At 37.4% G+C, this 20,533-nt stretch overlaps 1 protein-coding gene across 2 annotated transcripts in view; it reads left to right on the forward strand.

Moving 5' to 3' along the window:
• The window catches only part of SUMF1 (sulfatase modifying factor 1), a 103,686-nt gene that overhangs the window by 13,648 nt on the left and 69,505 nt on the right, over positions 1–20,533 (forward strand). For both annotated transcript variants that reach the window (XM_058726161.1, XM_058726162.1), the window contains exons 2-3: positions 6,725–6,898; positions 10,795–10,869. In XM_058726161.1, the coding sequence (XP_058582144.1) occupies positions 6,725–6,898; positions 10,795–10,869 (249 nt within the window). The remainder of the gene's footprint in view (positions 1–6,724; positions 6,899–10,794; positions 10,870–20,533) is intronic.

Raw genomic sequence — 20,533 nt, forward strand, 5'->3', positions numbered from 1 at the left:
TACTGTTGATAAGAGCCATTGTAACAAATGTGAGGTGTATTGATAATAGCCATTCTAACAGGTATGAAGTGCAATCTCATTGTAGTTTTGATTTACATTTCTGTGATAATGATGGTGAGCATCTTTTCACGTACTTGTTCACCATCTATATGTTTTCTTTGGAAAAATGTCTATTTAGGCCATTTATTAATCAGATTTTTTTTTTTTGCTGTTGAATTATATGAGATCTTTATATATTATGAATATTAGCTTCTTGTTAGATACATGATTTGCAAAAAATTTCTATCATTCATTAGGTTGCCTTTTTATTTTATTGATGGCCTCCTTTGCTGTACAGATGCTTTTTAATTTGATATAGACCCACTTATTCATTTTTGCTTTTGTTATACTTTTAGTGTCAGATTCAAAAAATCATCACGAACACCTGTAACAAGGAGCTTACTGCTTAGGTTTTCTTCCAGAATTTTATGGTTTCAGGTCTTATGTTCAAGTCTTTCATCCATTTTGAGTTAATTTTGTGTATGGTGTAAGATAGTGGTTTAGTTTCATTCTTCTGAATGTGGCTATCCAGTTTTCCTAACACTATTTATTGAAGAGACTCTTCTCTCCATTTGATATTCTTGGCCTCTTTGTTGTAAACTTATTGACCATGTTTACATGGGTTTATTTCTGGGCTCTCTGTTATGTTTCATTGTTTGTTTTTATGCCAATACCATACTGTTTTAATTACTGTAGCTTTGTAATACTGTTTTAAATCAGGGAGTGCAATGCCTCCACCTTTGTTCTTTCTCAAGGTTGCTTTGGCTATTCAGAGTCTTTTGTGGTTTCATGCAAATTTTAGGTTTGTTTTTTCTATTTCTGTGAAAAATGCTATTGGAATTTGATAGGAATTGCATTGAATCGTAAGAATGCAATTAATTCTTTATTAATTCTTTATTAATTTATTAATTAATTCAATATTCATTCTTTAAATGCATGAGCATGGAATATCTTTTCCATGGTTGTTTTCAATTTCTTAATGTGTTGTTTTCAGTATACAAGTCTTTCAGCCCCTTGGTTAAATTTATTCCTGGATATTTTATTATTTTCGATGCAGTTGTAAATGGGATTGTTTTATCTTTCTGATATTTGGTTATTACTGTATGGATATGTAACAGGATTTTTTGCTATTGATTTTGTATCCTGCAACATTACTGGAATTTGATTATTAGTTTACAGTTTTTTGGTGGAGTCTTCGGGGTTTTCTATATAATGTTATCTGTACATGGTGATAGTTTTACTTCTTCCTTTCTCATTTGAATGTCTTTTGTTTCTTTTTCTTCTCTAATTACTCTGGCTAGAACTACCAATATTAAATTGAATGAAAGTGGCAAGAGTGGGCATCCTTGTCTTGTTCCTGATCTTAAAGGAAAAGCTTTTAGCTTTTTACCATTGAGTATAATGTTAGCTGTGGTCTTGTCACATACCCTTTATTATGTTTAGGTACTTTCTGTCTGTACCCACTTTGTTGAGAATTTTTATCATAAGTAGATGTTGAATTTTGGGGGTGCCTGGGTGGCTCAGACCGTTAAGTGTCTGACTCTTGATTTTAGCTTAGGCCATGATCTCATGTTTCATGAGATAGAGCCCTGTGTCAGGCTTTGCACTGACAGCATGTGGCTTGCTAGGATTCCATCTCTCTGCCCCTGCCCCTGCCTTCTCAAAATAAATAAACCTTAAAAAAAATTAAGTGGATGTTGAAATTTGTCAAATGCTTTTTTGCATCTGTTGATATGATCATATGATTTTTTCTCAGATGTTATGTTAATGTGGTGTATCACATTGGCTGATTTGTGGATGTTGAATCAGACTTGCTTCCCAGGAATAAATCCCCCATGATCATGGCGTGTGATCTTTTTAATGTATTGTTGAATTCAGTTTGCTAATACTTTGTTGAGAATTTTTGCATCTATGTTCATCACAGATATGCGCCTATAATTTCGCATTCTTGCAGCATCCTGTCTGGTTTTGGTGTTGGGATAATACTAACCTCATAAAATGAGTTCAGAAGTTCTCTCTCTTCAGTTTTTTGGAAATGTTTGAGGAGGATTGGTAATAATTCTTCTTGGAATGTTTGGTAGAATTCCCCAGTGAAGCTGTCTGGTTCTAGACTTTTGTTTTTTGGGGGAGGTTTTTGATTACTGATTCAATTTCCTTAGTAGTAATCGGTCTGTTCAGATTTTCTGTTTCTCCATGATTCATTCTGGTAGGTTGTATGTTTCTGGAAATTTTTTCCAGTTTTTTAGGTTGTTCAATTTTTTGGCATATAATTGTTCATGGTGGTTTCTTATGATCCTTTGTGTTTCTGTGGTATCATTTATAATATCTTCTCTTTCATTTTTGATTTTATTTATTTGAGTCCACTCTTTTTTTCTTGGTGAGTCTAGCTAAGGATTTATCATTTTTATCTTTTTAAAGAACTGGTTTCTTCATTTATTGCTTTGAATTTCTCAGAATTTCTTTTGCTGCATCCCATAAATTTTAGTATATTTCCATTTTTATTTGTCTCATATTTTTTAAATTTATGTTTTGATTTCTTTTTTGACCCCTTGATTGATAAGTAGCCTGTTGTTTAATCTTAACGTAACTGTGAATTTTGTGGTTTTCTTTATGGAATTGATTTCTAGTTTCATATCATTGTGCTTGGAAAGTTGCTTGACATGATTTCAGACCTCTTAAATTTATTAAGACTTGTTTTGTGGCCTATCATGGGATCTGTCCTGGAGAGTGTTCCATGTGCACTTGAGAAGAATGTATATTTTTTGCTTTTGGATGGGATGTTCTGTATATGTCTGTTAAGTCTATTTGACCTAATGTGTTGTTTAAGGTTGTGGTTTCTTCATTGATTTTCTATCTGGGTGTCCTATCCATTGATATAAGTGGGATATATTATTGTGGTGCTGTCTATTTCTCCCTTTAGGTCTATTAATATTTGGTTTATCTATTTACATGTTTATATATTTACATATGTTGGTTGCATACATTTTTACAAGTGTTATATCCCCATGTTGGAGTGGCCTCTATCATTATGTAATGCTCCTTGTGTTTTATTGTAGTCTCTGTTTTAAAGTTGATTTTGTCTGATGTAAGTATAGCTACTCCAGCTTCCTGTTGGTTTCCATTTTCATGGAATATCTTTTTCTTTCCATTCACTTTCAGTCTGTGTGTGGTTACCTCTAAAGTAAGTGTCTTGTAGACTGCATATAGATGGTTCTTGTTTTTTAATTTATTCAGTCACTCTTTGTCTTTTGATTGGATAGTTTAGTCCATTTACATTTACAGTAATTATTGATAGGTATGTACTTATTGCCATTTTGTTCATTGTTTTCTGGCTTTTGTTCTTATTCCTCTCTGTTCCTCTTTTCTTCTCTTGCTCTCCTTCTTTGTGGTTTGATTGGTTACTTTAGGGGTATGCTTATATTCCTTTTCCTTTATCTTTTGTGTATTTACTATAGGTTTTCACTTTGTGATTACCATGAGGTTTTCATATAACAACCATGAGATTTTTATGTAGCCTATTTTTAAGTTGATAACTTGTTTTATTGCATTCTAAAGTGTCACATTTTTACTCCCTGCTGCCATATTTCATGTTTTTGATATCTCATTTTGTATCTTTTCATTTTACGTATCCCTTAACTAGTTATTGTGATGAGTTGTTTTCACTTTCTGTGTCTTTTAATCTTCATGCTAGCTTTATAAGTGATTAGTCCACTATGTTTACTATATATTGGTAAATATATTTATTATGTATTTCCTTTACTTGTGGATGTTTAACTTTCTGTTTTGTGGATGGTCCACAATTTACTTAACCTGTCTACTTCTGATGGACATTTAGGTTATTTCCAATCTTCTGTTAAAAACAGAGCTGTAATAAATTGTATTGGATACCAAAGATTGGCATTTCAGAAAGTTCAGTAGGTCCTTAAATATTTGCTGAATGAATGACTGAACAGAATATAAACAGCTTAGCGTGGAGCAAGGAGGGATGTGAAAGGATGAGACTGGAGACAGGGTGACTGGTTGTGAGGCTCCTGCAGTTGTCTGGGAATAGAAAAGAGGGGACAAATCAGAGGGAAATACATTTAGGAGATCCAGTAAGATAGGGTGACCTCTGTAATGCTGGGATTAGGGGACAGGAATAATCAGGCATGATTTTTTTTAAAGTTTACTTATTTATTTTGAGAGAGAGGGAGTGTACATGTGTGTGCACGCATGTGGTCTCACCAACCATGAGATCGTGACCTGAGCTGAAATCAAGAGTCAGACACTTGACCAACTGAGCCATCCATGTGCCCCAAGCATGATTCCTTAGAGGAATAATAATACATTGGACAACTAATAAGCATTTATTACCCATATATCATAGATGAAAAGAGCTTCATTTTCATTGGGAAATATATGCACAGAATTAAAGACAACCACTAGCAAAGATAATCAATGGAAATAGTAGGAATCAATGATTGTTGATTACTACTTTCCATTTCTTCTGATCTTGTTTTTCCAGATCTTCTGCTGTTACTGCTAACCCACATTCTTTCTTTTTATTCCTAGTTATCTTTCTTTGACTTCCTCTTTTTCCTTCCTCAATTTGAACTTTATTTTATTTTATTTTTATTTTATTTTAAAGTTTACTTATTTTTGAGAGAGACAGAGATAGTGTGAGTGGGGGAAGGGCAGAGACAGAGGGAGAGAGAGAGAATCCCAAGCAGGCTCCATTCATACTGTCATTGCAGAGCCCATTGTGGGGCTCGAATCCATGAAACTGTGAGATCATGACCTGAGCTGAAATCACGAGTCAGACACTTAACTGACTGGGCCATCCAGGCACCCTGAGAACGCTTATTTTATAGATTAGATACCTCACAATTCTTAAGCTGCTGGGAGGTCAATGAATTGATTTGTCATTCAGCTGATTGGAAAGTAAGATACTGTGGCTGTAGAGTATATTTCTGACAGATGGTATGGTTGTGTGTGTATTTTTTTTTTTAAACATTGAGATAGGAATGCGTGGGTGGCTCACTTGGTTACCTGTCTGGCTCTTGATTTTAGCTCAGGTTACAATCTCACAGTTCATGAGATTGAGCCCCAAATCAAGGCTCTGTACTGTGTGGATCCTGCTTGGGATTCTCTCCCTCCCCCTCTCTCTGCCCTTCTCCTGCTTGCATGTGTGTGCATGCTGTCTTTCTCTCTCTCAAAATAAATACATAAACTTAAAAAAAATGAGATAGAATGACATACCATGAAATTCACCTTTATGAGTTGAACAGTTCAGTGTTTCATAGCTCATTCACAAGGTTTCACAACCAGCATCAGTAATTCCAGAACATTGCATCACCCCCAAAAAGAAACGCTGTATCCATTCGCAGTCATTCCCCATTTTTTTTTCCTCCTACCTCTGGCAACTGCTGGTCTACACTATGTCTCTTTGGATTTGTCTGTTCCGGGCATTTCATAGGAATGGAATCATACAAGATGTGGCCTTTTGTGAGTAGATTCTTTCACTTAGAATAATGTTTTCAAGGTTCATCCATATTGTAATATGTATTGGCACTTCATTTCTTTTTATGGCTGAGTAATATTTTATTTTATAGATGTACCACATTTTGTGTATCTGTCATTTGATGGACATTTGAGTTTCTGGTTTTTTGGCTGTTGTGAATAATGCTACTCTGAACATTTGTGTAGGAGGTTTCTTCGTGGACATTTGTTTTCATTTATCTTGGATATCTTTGTAGGAGTGAAATTGCAGGGTCATATGGTAACTCTGTTTTTAGATTTTTAAAGAACCAAGAGACTGCTTTCTAAGGCAGCTGCATCACTTCACATTCCTTCCAGCAATATGTGAAGGTTCCAACTTCCACATCCTTGTCAATACTTGTTATTGTCAATCTCTTTGGTTGTAGTCATGCTAGTGGGCATGAAGTAGAGTCTCTTTTTAGTTTTTACTTATATTTTTCTAATGATTCATGATGTTGAGCATAGGCTTGCATTTCTTAGGTGAATATATTCAGTGCAGTCCTTAGGTGCTCTCTTTAGGGCTAGACATACAGTTGTGAACAAGGCAGTCCACTGCTCTCTTGGAGATTAGATTTTATTTGAGACTGTAGATAGGAGCAAAGTAATTGCAATTAGAGTTTTAATAAGGAATCAATTAAGGACAAGGACATAATAAGGGCAAGACATGGTCCCTTATTAAACTTTTTAGTTATTCCATTTCAGTGAGTTAAGTCTTTTCTATTTCATTGGAGACCCACATTCACTCAGTGGTTTTTAAGAATATGATATATGGCATTTTTGCATTTGATTTTATTTTTAAAAATAAAATTTGAAAAAATTCAAAGAAATGAGAGCATATTAAAGGAAAATCATACTGAAATGTATAAAAAAGTGGAATATTTTCCCTGCCTTTCCACTCCAGCCATTAGCAGCTTGGTGACTATTTATTGCTCCAGACCTATTTCCATGGTATATATCATGTAGAGTTTTGATTAAGGAAACTACCTTGCGAAAGAATTTTCACGTGTTTTTGAGACTTGCACAGGAGCATGAGTGATATCACTGTGCAGTGATTTATGTGGTGGGCATGTAATACCTTGGGTGCTTATTGTGTGCTAGGTGCTCTGTGCTTGACACAGGTCCACTTTGGCTCTGATGGCACAACTCGTCGTCTCCCCTTTCACTGCAGATGGTCCTCATCCCCGCCGGAGTGTTTACAATGGGCACAGATGATCCTCAGATAAAGCAAGATGGGGAAGCACCTGCGAGGAGAGTTGCTATTGATGCCTTTTACATGGATGCCTATGAAGTCAGTAATGCTGAATTTGAGAAGTTTGTGAACTCAACTGGCTATTTGACAGAGGTAATAGGGTTGGGATGGGGAGGAAGAACTTGGTGTTTTCTAAAAAAAATTTTAAATGTTTATTTATTTTTGAGAGATAGAGAGACAGAGCATGAGTGGGGGAAGGGCAGAGAGCGGGGGAGACACAGAATCTGAAGGAGGTTCCAGGCTCAGAGCTGTCAACACAAAGCCCAATGCAGGGCTTGAGCCCATGAACCACGAGATCATGACCTGAGCTGAATTTGGACGCTTAACTGACTGAGCCACCCAGGTGCCCCGAAGTTGTTCTTTTCTAATATCGATTATCCACTTTTTATTATGTGCCCAATACCATGTTCAACACCTTATGTATATTTCATCTAATCTAGTTCTCATAGCAACCCCATGAGGCCAGTTATGTTTCAGGAAACTGAGGATTAGAAAGTGGTTTGCCCTGAGTTACACAGCTAGTGTTGGGGCTGGGATTCAGGCCTGGCTAGTGAGATGGCAGGGCCTGTGTTCTTAACCAGTAGCCTGTATTGTGTCTGGGCTTTAATATGCAGAGTACCACTGCTCGGGGTTTTTGAGATAGCACATAGCATCTAGAGTAAGGCCACTTTTTCCCTTTCAAAAAATTGCAGTTTGGTTACATATTTCATTAAGCTATAGATGCAGAAGTGCGGCCTTTCATTTTTGTGGTTTTATTTCAATGCCTGACAACCCATAAGCTCTCCTGTAGCAGTTCCAGATTATTCTCTGGTTCTGAATCCCAAAGCAAGGTTCTGAAAGTGGATATTTATTCTAAAAGGGAATAAGTAGATGGAGGCTTTCTAGTTTATGAAACTTTCTGTAAGTGTCTAGAGTATACTTTTGTAGACTTCCCATTTTCTCTCACCAGAGGACTTTACCCTCGCCTTCAGTTTGTGGGATCCTTGTTTTGTTTTATTTCCCCCTGCCCAGGCCCAAGACATCATTTTTTTTTTTTTTTTTTTTAAAGTAGGCTTTATGCCCAGCATGGAGCCCAATGCAGAGCTTGAACTCATACCCCTGAGATCAAGATCTGAGCTGAGATCAAGACTCAGACGTTCCACCGAGTCATCATGGTGCCCCTCAGTTTTCTCTTTTAAGTAAAAAAGTAATTTGAGGGGAGCCTCGCTGGCTCAGTTGGTGGAGCATACAATTCTTGATCTCACGGTTGTGAATTTGAGCCCCTCATTGTGTGTAGAGATTGCTTAAAAATAAAATCTTAAAAAAATAGTAATTTGAGAGTAAATGTTGAAAGCAAAACAGTGTTCAAACAGTGGTTATGCAGCATCACATTTCTTTGAATTTCCTAAAATATATAAAGTGTTTTTCTCTTTTATATGTGTTTAGAGTACAAGAAGTCCCTCTTTTTTTCGTTGTTTCATAAGGTTCCTCTCAGATCAGTTTCCTCAATAGTCTACGTAAGTTCGAAGAAGACTTGGAAGGAGAGGAGCTCCCTTCAGATTAGCATTTAACATAAAGAAGATAGAATCAACAGAATTTAGGACACCCAGGAACATGGATGGGGAAAAATGACATCTAGCTTTTTACTACTCTTTAACTGAAATTTAGCTTTTCCTTCAATTCTGAGGCAGATGACAAATCATACTAATGGTAGTAGCACCTATAACTTTGTCACCAATAGAAATCACAAATGTTTTTTGTCACATTATTGTTGTTGTATGTATCTTAAAATATTTGCATTTATCCCCACTTTAGAAATGATAATTATGAGACCTTCCGCTAGATCTCACTTAATATTATTAATAAAGAGGACATGTATATTACTATAGCATAAATTAACCTTATTAATATTTATACATAACTAGTTTTCTTTGTAATCATATTGATTTTGTTTTATGCCTTTAAACATTTCATTCTGAGAAGGAGGCCCCTAAGCTTCACCATACTGCCTGAAGGGTCCAGGGCACAAAAAGTGTTAAGAACCCCTACTTTGCATAAATACTTCATCTTTTTATGACACTACATTTTTTTCCTTCCCCTGCATCTTCATTTCATATCACATTCTACTTACTCACCATGTTCTAGCCCAGCTGGTCTTGTTTCTATTCCTTGAAAACTCAGCATTCTTTTCCATCTTGAGATCTCAGCCGTATTTTTTTTCTTTTAAAGTTTATTTATTTATTTTGAGAGAGACAGAGAAAGCCTGAGTTGGGGAGGGGCAGAGAGAGAGAGAGAGGGAAACAGAATCCCAAGCAGGCTCCACACTGTCAGCATAGACCCTGACATGGGGCTTGAACCCACGAATTTGAGATCATGACCTGAGCTGAAACCAAGAGTCAGACACTTAACCAACTGAGCCTCCTGGGTACCCCAGTGGCCCATATTTTTTTTCCCTGCTTGGAGTTTCCCTCTCTCCTTGCCTGTCCCCCTCTTACTGTGGCTGGCTTCTTCTCTTTCTTGATTCGTATCAGCTTAATGTTTCCTTCTCAAGAAGGCTTTCTCGGCTCACTCTATCAAACAGAGGCTTTTCTTGATACTCTTCATCTTACAGGGTCAAGTAAGTTGTAATTATTTTCTTCCTTTTTTTTTCTTTGATTTGATTTTTTTTGTCTGCATCCTCCCCTTGCACCAAGTAACTGCTCTTAAGACAGGGACTGTGCCTATTTTATATTGATCTTGTATCTCTGTCATTTAGTTCATAGTCAGGCACAGAACAGGGATGGGTGTTTGATACATGTTCATTGGATGAAGGGTTGGCTTAGATGGTTAGGCATGTCCCCACAAGGGAAGAAGGAAGAAGAGCAGGCAAGAAGAAAAGATGATGAGCTCTGATGAGGAAAAGGAGTTTGAGCTGTCTGTAAGGCCTGAACTACAGGGATCCAGTAGGCAGTTAATATCATCTAATGGGGATAGGACTGGAAGTAGAGATGTGAGGGTCAGTTGCAGTGTGTGCTGGTGGCCATTAAAGGGATGAGACTGAAGGATTTTGTGTAGCAGTTTGTCACTGTATCTCAAAGTGTGATCTCTTGGACCACCTGTGTTAGAATCACCAGCTGAGCTGTTCACATATGCAGGCTCCTTGACCTCACCCCAGACCTCCAGAATCAGAATCTCTGGAACTGAGAAGCAGTAATGTGTAGTTTTGATAGGCTGGCCAGGTGATCTCCACTGCGCAAAGCCCAAGAGCCACTGGTGTACCGAAAGAAGAGTAGAGAGCCCAGACAGAGCACTAGGGAGGAACAGTGATCTAGAGACTAGAAGAAGAGTCTGTGCATTTCAGGGGATGAGTAGGAAGAGTCAGAAAGAGGAGGGAAACTAGCAGAATAGAACCATGGAGACCAAGGGGTTAATGTAGGCATTTGCAGAATGAGGTCACATGCAACAAATAAGACCAGGTAGATGAGGACTTGAGACGGTAATGTTAAACGAAAATAATCAAAATACAAATTTCCATCTGATGCTTGAATTGGCCACTTGAGATTTATAAACACAGTTGACACTTTCATGGAGCCAGAGTATCATATCAGAATATCAGCAAGCAATGCCATTTAGTTCTTTTAGCTAGATTGCAGCAGCAGAACAAAGGACAAGGGTTGATTATGTAATCTGACATGTAAGGAATACTATTATTTCCAAGTCATTTGTAATACTTGGGGAGATGCATTTCCATCAACAGGAGCAATCACATTCTCAAAAGCTAATCTCTTCCAGTCTGCGTTCTTATCAGCTAAATGAACCTGAAAAGACAGTGGCCTCTGTAAGTGATATTAACCTGTTTTAATAGGAAGCCAGATGCTTTTAAGTCATTTCTGAATCCTCTGGGAAGTCATAAGAAAAACTTAAATTCATCTGGACAAGAAGAATCACTTTAACAGTGTGCAAAGAAAATGGTACTTGTGAAACATGTTACTCCAACCTTCCTGGATTTTTATTGCCTTCTTTCCTTTCAGGCTGAGAAGTTTGGTGACTCCTTTGTCTTTGAAGGCATGTTGAGTGAGCAAGTGAAGACTGATATCCAGCAGGCAGTAAGTAATGTTTAAACAGACTCTCACATTTTTCTACTGCTTGTTGGAAAGGGCTTGAAACCTCCAAACTACAAGTGCCACCCTCCTCACCACCCCCAGCACCTAACCATTTCTGCTCTAGATTTTATTGTGGTAACAGGCCCATGGGCCAGACCACCTTGAATTGAAAATGCCACAAGTCCAGGATGGTGTTTGAAGTGTTGGGTCTGACTTGGGTTTCTGTCTTGTGCACCTGAGTGACACATTGTGTTGCTGAGGAAAACTCAGCTGGCCACTAGATGTTTCTGGGTTTTTTTACTTACAGTCATGTCTAGAATGGAGGCTTAAATGTGAATTTTTTTTTTTTAAGTTCTCTTCTTAAAGTCTTGACCTCATCAGGTGCCAGTGTGGAGAGAGAGCTTCCTATTTAATTAAACATTAATGAATTCCTATGATCAGAGTAGTATTCATGAAAGGGGGACCTTTGCTCTGGATAGTCACAAGACACTGAGCCACGGAACTGGCCTTACCACCCAGGGTGTACCTGCTTTCATAGAGAGGATCCAGGGAATGTGAATTAGGTGTGTTTTTCTCAGAAATCATGGGAATAGTGCACTGGGCTTCCATAACCTGTGTGGTGAGCAGAACTTGGGATTTCTGTATGTTTGAATATTTGTTTACACACATGTCTCAGAAGGAGGCAGAAAGTATAAGAACAAGGGAAGGGGTGTGGGTAAGCTAGGAGGTTGAAGGTTCACAAAACAAAGAGAGTAGGGAATGCAGAAGAGGCAGGAGGTGGTGAGAGAGAGATGGGAATTGGGGGCCGCCTTGATTGCAAGGGAGACTGATTAAGATACAGAGATTGAAGACAGGAATTCAACCCTAATCTTCCTTTGTTACACAGATTCCCTTTCAGTTGGCTGAACTTGGTCTTTCTGTATTGGTGTCACTGTTCTCTCTTGTGAGCAGTAGTGCCAAAAAAATTAAACTGTCCTGGCTCCCATTTTCTTTCTTTTCCAATGACTGTAGCAAAAGTGGTGGGGGAGACATAAGGTGAAACCAGACTTGCTCTCAATTCATTTATAGGAGAATGAGACCACTTTTTTGTACGTGTTTTACATAAATGTTTTTAAAACGTGACCAAGCTGCATCTGAATTTCAGTTTTCTTTGCTCATTACAAGTTTTTATTACAAGTCTACTATGTAATCCGATAGACTTTTTTTTTTTTTTTTTTTTTTTTTTTTTTTTAAAGGCCTTTGAGGTCACATTGGCCTAGGGTTGATGAGCCAGCAACTCTGGATGCAGTACCTTGTTCTAAGATACGGAGCTCAGATGAGGGAGGGCCTCTGTACTTATTTTTGTGATTTGCTCTTTTAGATACAGAGCCTCCTGTCACTTGAGAACCTCCAAACACATTAGGCATAAAGGCACAGGCAGATTATTGCTAGGCTCTGAAGGTGCCCTGTAAGTGCCTAGCGAAGAGTGTGTGGCTGTAACTAGGACAATAACAAGCCGCTCTCACGGGATCGTAGTGTTGCTCACTTGCTTAAATGCTCATAATGGAAAAGCAAACCTTTTAAGCATGTTTAGAAACGGCTGGAATGAATACGATGAATCTATTCGTGATTTGAGAGAGCTAAGTTTTTGTTTTCAACCCCTTCTTAGGCCTGACATAGCCTCATGCACCAGACCTTTTTTTAACCCAGTGTTTCCACAAGCATAGCATATGGGATGGCCCAAGAGGGGACTGGAAGTGAAACAGGAGTTAAGTTAAGGTGGTATGCAGCTAAGCATAAGCTAATCCTGAATCATGGAGTGAGACAGATATTCCCTTTTCAGGTCTCTTCCTAAACCTGAATACGTCAAGGCGTAAGTCTCATTTGAGTGATAACGTCATTAGCACTAGGTGACACTTGTTAGTCTCCTTTTAAACATGCAAAATTGACCTTGGAACCTTCCCCAGGCTACAGTAGCTAACAGAATTTAGTAATATTGTTTACTTTCATGTAATTATTTTATAATATTATTTATTTTCATATAATTATTTAAAATAATTCATACAACTTTTAAATGAATGTACTTATTTTAATGTCATAAATGTTCTTTTTGTGACAGCACTGGTAATACAGATTTTCCTTTAATAAAGCCTTTTTATTGTAAAATAAAACACAAATACAGAAAACCGCACAAAGCAAATGTTTAGCTTACTGAGTGTTCTAAGGTGAGCATGTTTGTAACTATCACTTAAGTCAGGAACAAGAATTTCGCTGCCTGTCCCAATAACCCCCTCCATGAACCACAGCTTTGTCCCCCTTCTCTGTCCCTAAAGTTGCCATTATCCTGCTTTTTATTTTTTTATTTTTTAAGTAAGCTTCATGCCCAGTGCAGAGCCTGGTGCGGGACTTGAACTCATGACTGTGAGATCAAGACCTGAGCTGAGATCAGATCAAGCTATCCTGCTTTTTAAAGTAAATGCTTCCTGGGCCACCTGGGTGGCTCACTCAGTTAACTGTCCACCTTTGACTCAGCTCATGATCTCACAGTTCATGGGTTCGAGCCCCAGTCAGACTCTGCTAACAGCTCAGAGCCTGCTTGGGATTATCTCTCTGCCCCTCCTCCAGTCATGCTTTCTCTCTCTCTCAAACATAAATAAGTAAACTTAAAAAAAATAAAGTAAATGCTTCCCTGTATTTCTTTATAGTATTATCACCATTTGTACATCCCAAGACTACTATACTATAGTTTAATCCTACACATTTAAGCATAAATTTGTGGCTTTTTCAAGACATTTTAAATCACAAGTTTCCCTTCCATTGTCCTCTTTCCTCCGCTGCCCCCCTCCCCCCCTTTTATTCCTAACAATTTATCTCTGGAAGAATCCTGTGGATGTTTCCCTGGTCTGAATCTTGTTGTTTTCCCTCTCATGGTGCACTTCACCTGTTTTCTCTGTCCTCTGCATTTCCTGTGGTCTGGGAGCTGGATCCACAGGCCTGATCAGACTCGTGTTTGAGCCCTATGACAAGACCTCAGATAATTTGGTGTTTGTTGTATACATTGTTCTTAGGTTTTTGATGTTGCTGTTTAGTTGCTTTGTCTGTTTTATGCATAGATTTGGAGAGATCCAAAAATTATACTGCTGCTTTCATCTTAGGCAGGTTTTTTTTTTTTTTAATGTAAAATTTGAGGCAAGACATTGAACTGGCTTTTAGGGTTTTCCCGCAAAAATATCTGAAACTGTGTGAATTTAATTGTTTAAAACAGAGTACATGTGCATGATAAAATCTACTTAGTTGTGATTATCATTTGAAGGGATTTAAAAAAAGTGTTTATTTATTTATTTTGAGAGAGACAGAGTGCCTTAGTGAGCAGGGGAGGGGCAGAGAGAGAGGAAGAGAGAGAATCCCAAACAGGTTCCCTGCTAAGCATAGAGCCTGATTCAGGTCTCAGTCCCAGGAACCTCTGAGGTCATGACCTGAACTGAAATCAACAGTTGAATGCTTAACCTGAGCTACCCAGGCGCCCCTGTTGTGATTACCTTTTGAATGCTCAATTTGAAATAATCGTCTTAAAAGGTATAGCTTTTAAATCCTTTAAAGGATTAATGCTAGTTTTTGCTGCTGTGCTATTTTTGTTTTATGGTATTTTAATCTAGTTAACCCTTCTATTGTTGAAAAAGATAGTGTTTAAAATATTTAATGTTTAAAAAGTACCTTCTTTTTAATAATTGTATTATTAATTTGTCTTATAAATCTTTGACATGAAGAATGGCCATGGGGTGGGGTGAAAACAGTTGCCCTTGGTTTGTGGTTTGGCACTTTCTGAATTTGCTAACATTTTAAGGAAACAAATTTGAATAGGTGTCCTTGATAAAGGAGGAGGGTAGACTATTTTGAGAAGTTCTTTTTAACTGAAAGCCAATTTCAAGTGAGGAATCAGAATTACCAAGTCATTTTTTTTTTTTTTTTTTTTGAAGTAAAAAACAATTTCAAGACAGCCATCTCCTGCCCAAGTAATGCTGGGTACTGTGTTATTTGGATGAGGCTGGACCAGCACAAACCGCAAGGAGTAATGCAGCCTGACTGTCTCTTACATAATCACAACTGGGTGATGACCCTGAGGTAGAAAGAGAGCCGTTAATAAGGATGTGATTCAGTTACCTAAATGTGCATGGGTTGTAATGAGAAATGCTTTGGGGCCCAGCAAGATTCTGAGGTCATACCGCAAAAATAATTTTTAGAAAAAGCCCTGGTAAGTCAACTAGTGTAAGCCAAGCCAGAAAGTGTTCAGAAAGGCAAGTTCCAGTATGTAGGAAAAGTAAATTCAAATGACTCAAAACATGAACCTGACGGATAAATGGCTCAGGCTCGTTTTTGATGTTAGAAGTTTTACTTTTCTGGTAGCTCAACCACGGTTTCTCTGAACAACTTCATTTCGGCTTTAAGAAGTTTCTGCTTTCACAGGACCAACGAGGCTTTTGTTTCTCAAACTGATTTTGGGGCTTGTTTATTCAGAGAAGCCATAAGGAAACGATCACAGCCTTGGAGTGAGGGAGACCTGGTTTTAAACCTCAGCTATGCCTTTTACCAGTTGGTTTTGGGAAAAGGCATTTAATTTCTTTGCTACTCTTTTTTTTTTTTTTTTTTGACTTTTTAAGTTTGAGAGTTTATTTTGAAAGTTTTGGGTCATCTTTTTTAAGCATTTTGATCTACAGATTTTTTTTTTATGATCCCATTAGTTCCACATGCTATAGTATAGTTGTTTTTATACCTAAATATTTTCTAATGTCCAATATCATTTCTCTTAGTGATTCTGTTTTTGCTTTATATATTTCAGAGCTATGCTGTTAAGCTTGAAATTGTAAGTGCATAAGTGTAGAAATGTATTCTTTTTGTTGAATTAAATGTTTTGTGTTTTGTAAAAAGGGATTCTCTTTTTCTCTAGTAAATTTTATCTTCAAGTCTATTTTTTCTGATATCTCCATAGGTGCACAAGCTTTCTTTTGTCTAATTTTTATCTAATACATACTTTTCCATCTTTTCATTTTCATTCTATCTGTATCTATGTTTTTAGGTAGATTTTTTGGGTTTTTTTCCCCCAAAGTTTTATTTATTTAAATAATCTCTATACCCTTTGTGAGGCTTGAACTCATGACCTTGAGATCAAGAGTCATATGCTCTTACAAATGAGCCAGTGGGGCACCCCTAAGTATATCTCCTGTAAATAGTATACAGATGTTTTTATTTATTTTTATTTTTTTAAGTTCATTTATTTATTTTGAGAGACAGAGAGTGAGTGGTGAAGGGGCAGAGAGAACGACAGAATGCCAGCCAGGCTCTGTGCTGCCCAACAAGAGGCTCGAACCCAGAAACCACGAGATCATGACCTGAGCTGAAATCAAGAGTCAGATGCTTAACCGACTGAGCCACCCAGAACCCCAGTATATAACTGTTTTTAAGAAATCCATTCTAATAGTGTTTGTCTTTCAGTCAAGAGTTTATTTATGTTTATATATAGTTTATTATGATTACCTATGTATTGGCTTTATTTCTACCATTTTATTCTTTTCTTTCTCTTTATCACATTTTTTCTCTTCTTTTTTCTTCAATTTCTTGCATATTTTTCTTTTTTCTCCTTATTCTAACTTCACTTGTCTCCTTAGAAGTTCTATATGTATGTATCTTCATTTACTAAACTATTGTAACGTTCATTTAAAGTCTAACTTTTAGTCCGTTCATTTTTCTGCTCTATAATACTAGGACCGTGCTCTCATCATCCCCATCCAACTTATGTATTACTGATATCCACTATTTTATTCCAATTTGTTCTCTTCCTCCAGTACTTAGATGTTATCAATACATTTCTATATAATCAATATTCAGTTGTGGCTATAATTACTGCTGTCTGCGCCCTCCTTTCTGCATGCCAGACAGAATGTATCTTCTGACTAAAGGACATCCTTTGGTAGTAAATGTTCTTGTTATTAATAGTTGGAAAATATCTTTAATTTTGTTTTGTTGAAAGATATTTTCATGAAGTAAAAACTTGAGATTGGCAATTATTTACTGCCTGTTCACCGAAGAGATGATTTCACTGTCTTCTGGCTTCTGTTGTTGCCATTCTTCAGTCTGGTGCTTTTGCAGGTGATCTGGCTCTGGCTGCTTTTATGATTATCTCCTGTCTTTGTGATTATACATTTGGACTGTGATATTTATAGGTGTTGATTTCTATCATTTATCCAGCTTGAGTGTCATTGGGCGTCCTGGATCTGAGGACTGTTTCTTAAACAACTGTGGACTCTTTTTTTTTTTTTTTTTTTTTTTAAGTAGGCTTCATGCCCCACGTGGAGCCCAACGCAAGGCTCCAACTCACGACCCTGAGATCAAGACCTGAGCTGGACATTTAACCAACACCCAGGCGCCCCAACTTCAGATTATTCTTAACCATTATTGTTTTCAATATTGCTTTTTCTTCATTCTCACTTACCCCTCTTAGGGACTCCAGTTAGGTGTGAGTCAGCCCTTGTCAATCTCTTAAACCCACTTTTGAATCTATAGGTATATATATTCCATTTATATATTTTATTTTAATTTTCGTTGCTTTTTGGCTATGTCTTTGGTAATATTAGTAGTTGCCATAAGGATTACAAGATGTGTACATAACTTCTCACAGTCTATCATAGAGTTAACGTTTTAATGCTTCAAGCAAATGTAAGTACATCATAACCATATAGGTTCCTTTACCCCTGTGCTATACTTGGCATATATAGTACATCTCTATACGTTGAAAAGACCCAAGATGGTGTTATAATTTTTGTTTGCAACATCATGTGTATATATGTGTGTATATATATATATATATATATATATATATATATATATTTAATGTTTATTTAATTTTGAGTGAGAGAGAGAGAGAGAGAGACAGAGCACGAGTGGGGGAGGGGCAGAGAGAGAGAGAGGGAGACACAGAATCTGAAGCTGGCTCCAGGCTCTGAGCTGTCAGCACAGAGCCTGACGCGGGGCTTAAACTCATGAACAGTGAGATCATGATCTGAGCCCAAGTCGGATGCTTAACTGACTGAGCTACCCAGGTGCCCCTGTATTTTTAATTTAAAGTAGAAAAGTAATCTATTATATTTACCCAAACCATTTCTGTTGCTCTTTATTTCAGAAGTTGCCTGTTTTCCTCTGGTATTATCTCCTTTCAACCTAAATAACTTCTGTTAGCATTTATGTGAGAACAAGTCTTATATCCATGAATTTTCTTAGTTTGTTCTCATCTGAGATGAGACATGTCTTTATGTCCCCTTCATTCCTGAAGGATATTTTCACTGGATACAACAGATCTCTGGATTGGCACTTCTTTCATCACTTTGAAAATGTTTGACTGTTTTCTAGTCATGTGGTTTCTGATAGCACCAGTTCAATCACTGGTCTCTTATATCTATTAGTGCCATTATTTTCTGGCTCCTTTCAAGACTTAAAAAATCTTAGGGCGCTCGGATGGCTCAGTCGGTTAAGCATCAGACTTCGGATCAGGTCATGATCTCGCAGTTTGTGAGTTCGAGCCCCGCATCAGGCTCTGTGCTGGCAGCTCAGAGCCTGGAGCCTGCTTCAGATTGTGTGTCCCCCTCTCTCTCTGCCCCTCCCCTGCTCGTGCTCTCCCTCTCTCCCTCTCTCAAAAATAAATAAACATTAAAAAAATTTAAAAAAAAATCTTGTCTTTGTAGTTTGATTATGATTTGGACATTTGGGGTTTTCTTAGGATTTAGGGATTATCCTATTTTTTGAGGTCGTTGGTCTGTAGATTTATGGCTTTAACCACATTAGGGGAGTTTCCAGCCATTTTGGCAAATATTTTTTTCAACATTAATGTCTCCTTTCTTTTTAGGACTCCAATGCATGGGTGTTATCCCATGTAGATATTATCCTACAGGTCCCTAAGGCTTTCTTCATTGTTTTAAAATTGTTTTTTTCTCTCTGTTCTTTAGATTGTGTACTTTCTATTGATATATCTTCAAGTTCCCCCTTTTCTGTTATTGTCATTGTGCTCTTGAGCCTATCCAGTGAATTTTTAATTTTAGATATTATATTTTGCAATTCTAAAGTTTTTTTATTTTTTTTAATTTTTTTTTAAATTTTTTTAATTTTTTTAACATTTATTTATTTTTGAGACAGAGAGAGACAGAGCATGAACGGGGGAGGGTCAGAGAGAGAGGGAGACACAGAATCCCAAACAGGCTCCAGGCTCTGAGCAGTCAGCACAGAGCCGGATGCAGGGCTCAAACTCATGGACCGTGAGATCATGACCTGAGCCGAAGTCGGCCGCTTAACCGACTGAGCCACCCAGGCGCCCCTCTAAAGTTTCTTTTTAAAAAATCGTTCCTGTTTCTCTGCTGATAACTCCTACCTATCTATTCATTTCAAGAATATTCACCTTTACCTCATAGCTGATGATTGTAATAGCTGCTTTAAAGTCTTTGGTAATTCCGGGGTGCCTGGGTGGCTTGGTCGGTTCAGTGTACAATTCTTGATCTCAGGGTTGTGAGTTCATACCCTGTGTTGGGCTCCATGCCCTTAAAAAAAGTCTTTGATAATTCCATCTGGGGTATCTTATGGTTGGCACTGGTTCATTTTCTTTTCCCTTCAGTGTTGAGTTTCTGGTCTTGATATAATTCTCAGGAAAATGTTGAGGTTTTTTTTTTTTTTTTTTTTTTAAAGGCAGTTAATCTGGTAACCTGAGTAGGTGTAGACCCCCAGTTTTGTCTTGTTTACTGCCAGTGGTGATTTTGTAGTTTTGTTTCTTCATTCCTTTTTTGCCAGTGCATCACTGTGGTTAATTATTTTTTTCTTTACTGTAACTAGCATTTTGCTTCTTTTAATCAATTTCTTGTATGGGTAATAATACCTAACTAGGAGAGTATTGTAAAGATCAAATTCATGTACAAAGAACCACCTACTACAGTACTTAGCACATAAAAAGTCTTTTAGTAAATGTCATTATGCTGGCTTCTTCCAGTGTGCTATCTCTAATTGAAAATTGAGTTAAATTTTCTTTGCTTTGCTTTACTGTTGCCCATTTGTAAGATTTGATAACATCATATATAGCACTCTGCCAAGTTGTAATGATATTTTGAAAGGATTTGGTATTGTGGAATAAATCCTCTTGGATTATCTCAGAGTCCTTGGCTGGAGAAATATCAGTGATACATCCTTTCTTTTTCTTTTTTTCTTTCTTTTTTTTTTTTTTTAGTGGGGATGGTGAAAATATACAAAAACATAAAATTTAACATTTTAACCATTAAAAAAATTTTTTTTAATGTTTATTTATTTTTGAGAGACAGAGTGTGAGTGGGATGTGGGGCAGAGAGAGAGGGAGACACAGAATCTGAAGCAGGCTCCAGGCTCTGAGCTGTCAGCACAGAGCCCGATATGGGGCTGGAACTCACTAATCGAGATCACGACCTGAGCTGAAGTTGGACGCTTAACCTACTGAGTCACTCAGGCACCCCTTTTTTAACCATTTTTGAGCATACAGTTCGCTGGCAGTAAGTCATTCCCAATGTCATGCAGTCATCATCACTGTATTTTTCCTGAATTTGTTGACCATCCCTTACAGAAACTCTGTACCTATGAAGCAATAACTTCACATTCTCCCTTCCCTCCCATCACCTGGTAACCTTGA

This window comes from Neofelis nebulosa, chromosome 4 (assembly GCF_028018385.1).
Source record: "Neofelis nebulosa isolate mNeoNeb1 chromosome 4, mNeoNeb1.pri, whole genome shotgun sequence".
Taxonomy (NCBI): Eukaryota; Metazoa; Chordata; class Mammalia; order Carnivora; family Felidae; genus Neofelis; species Neofelis nebulosa.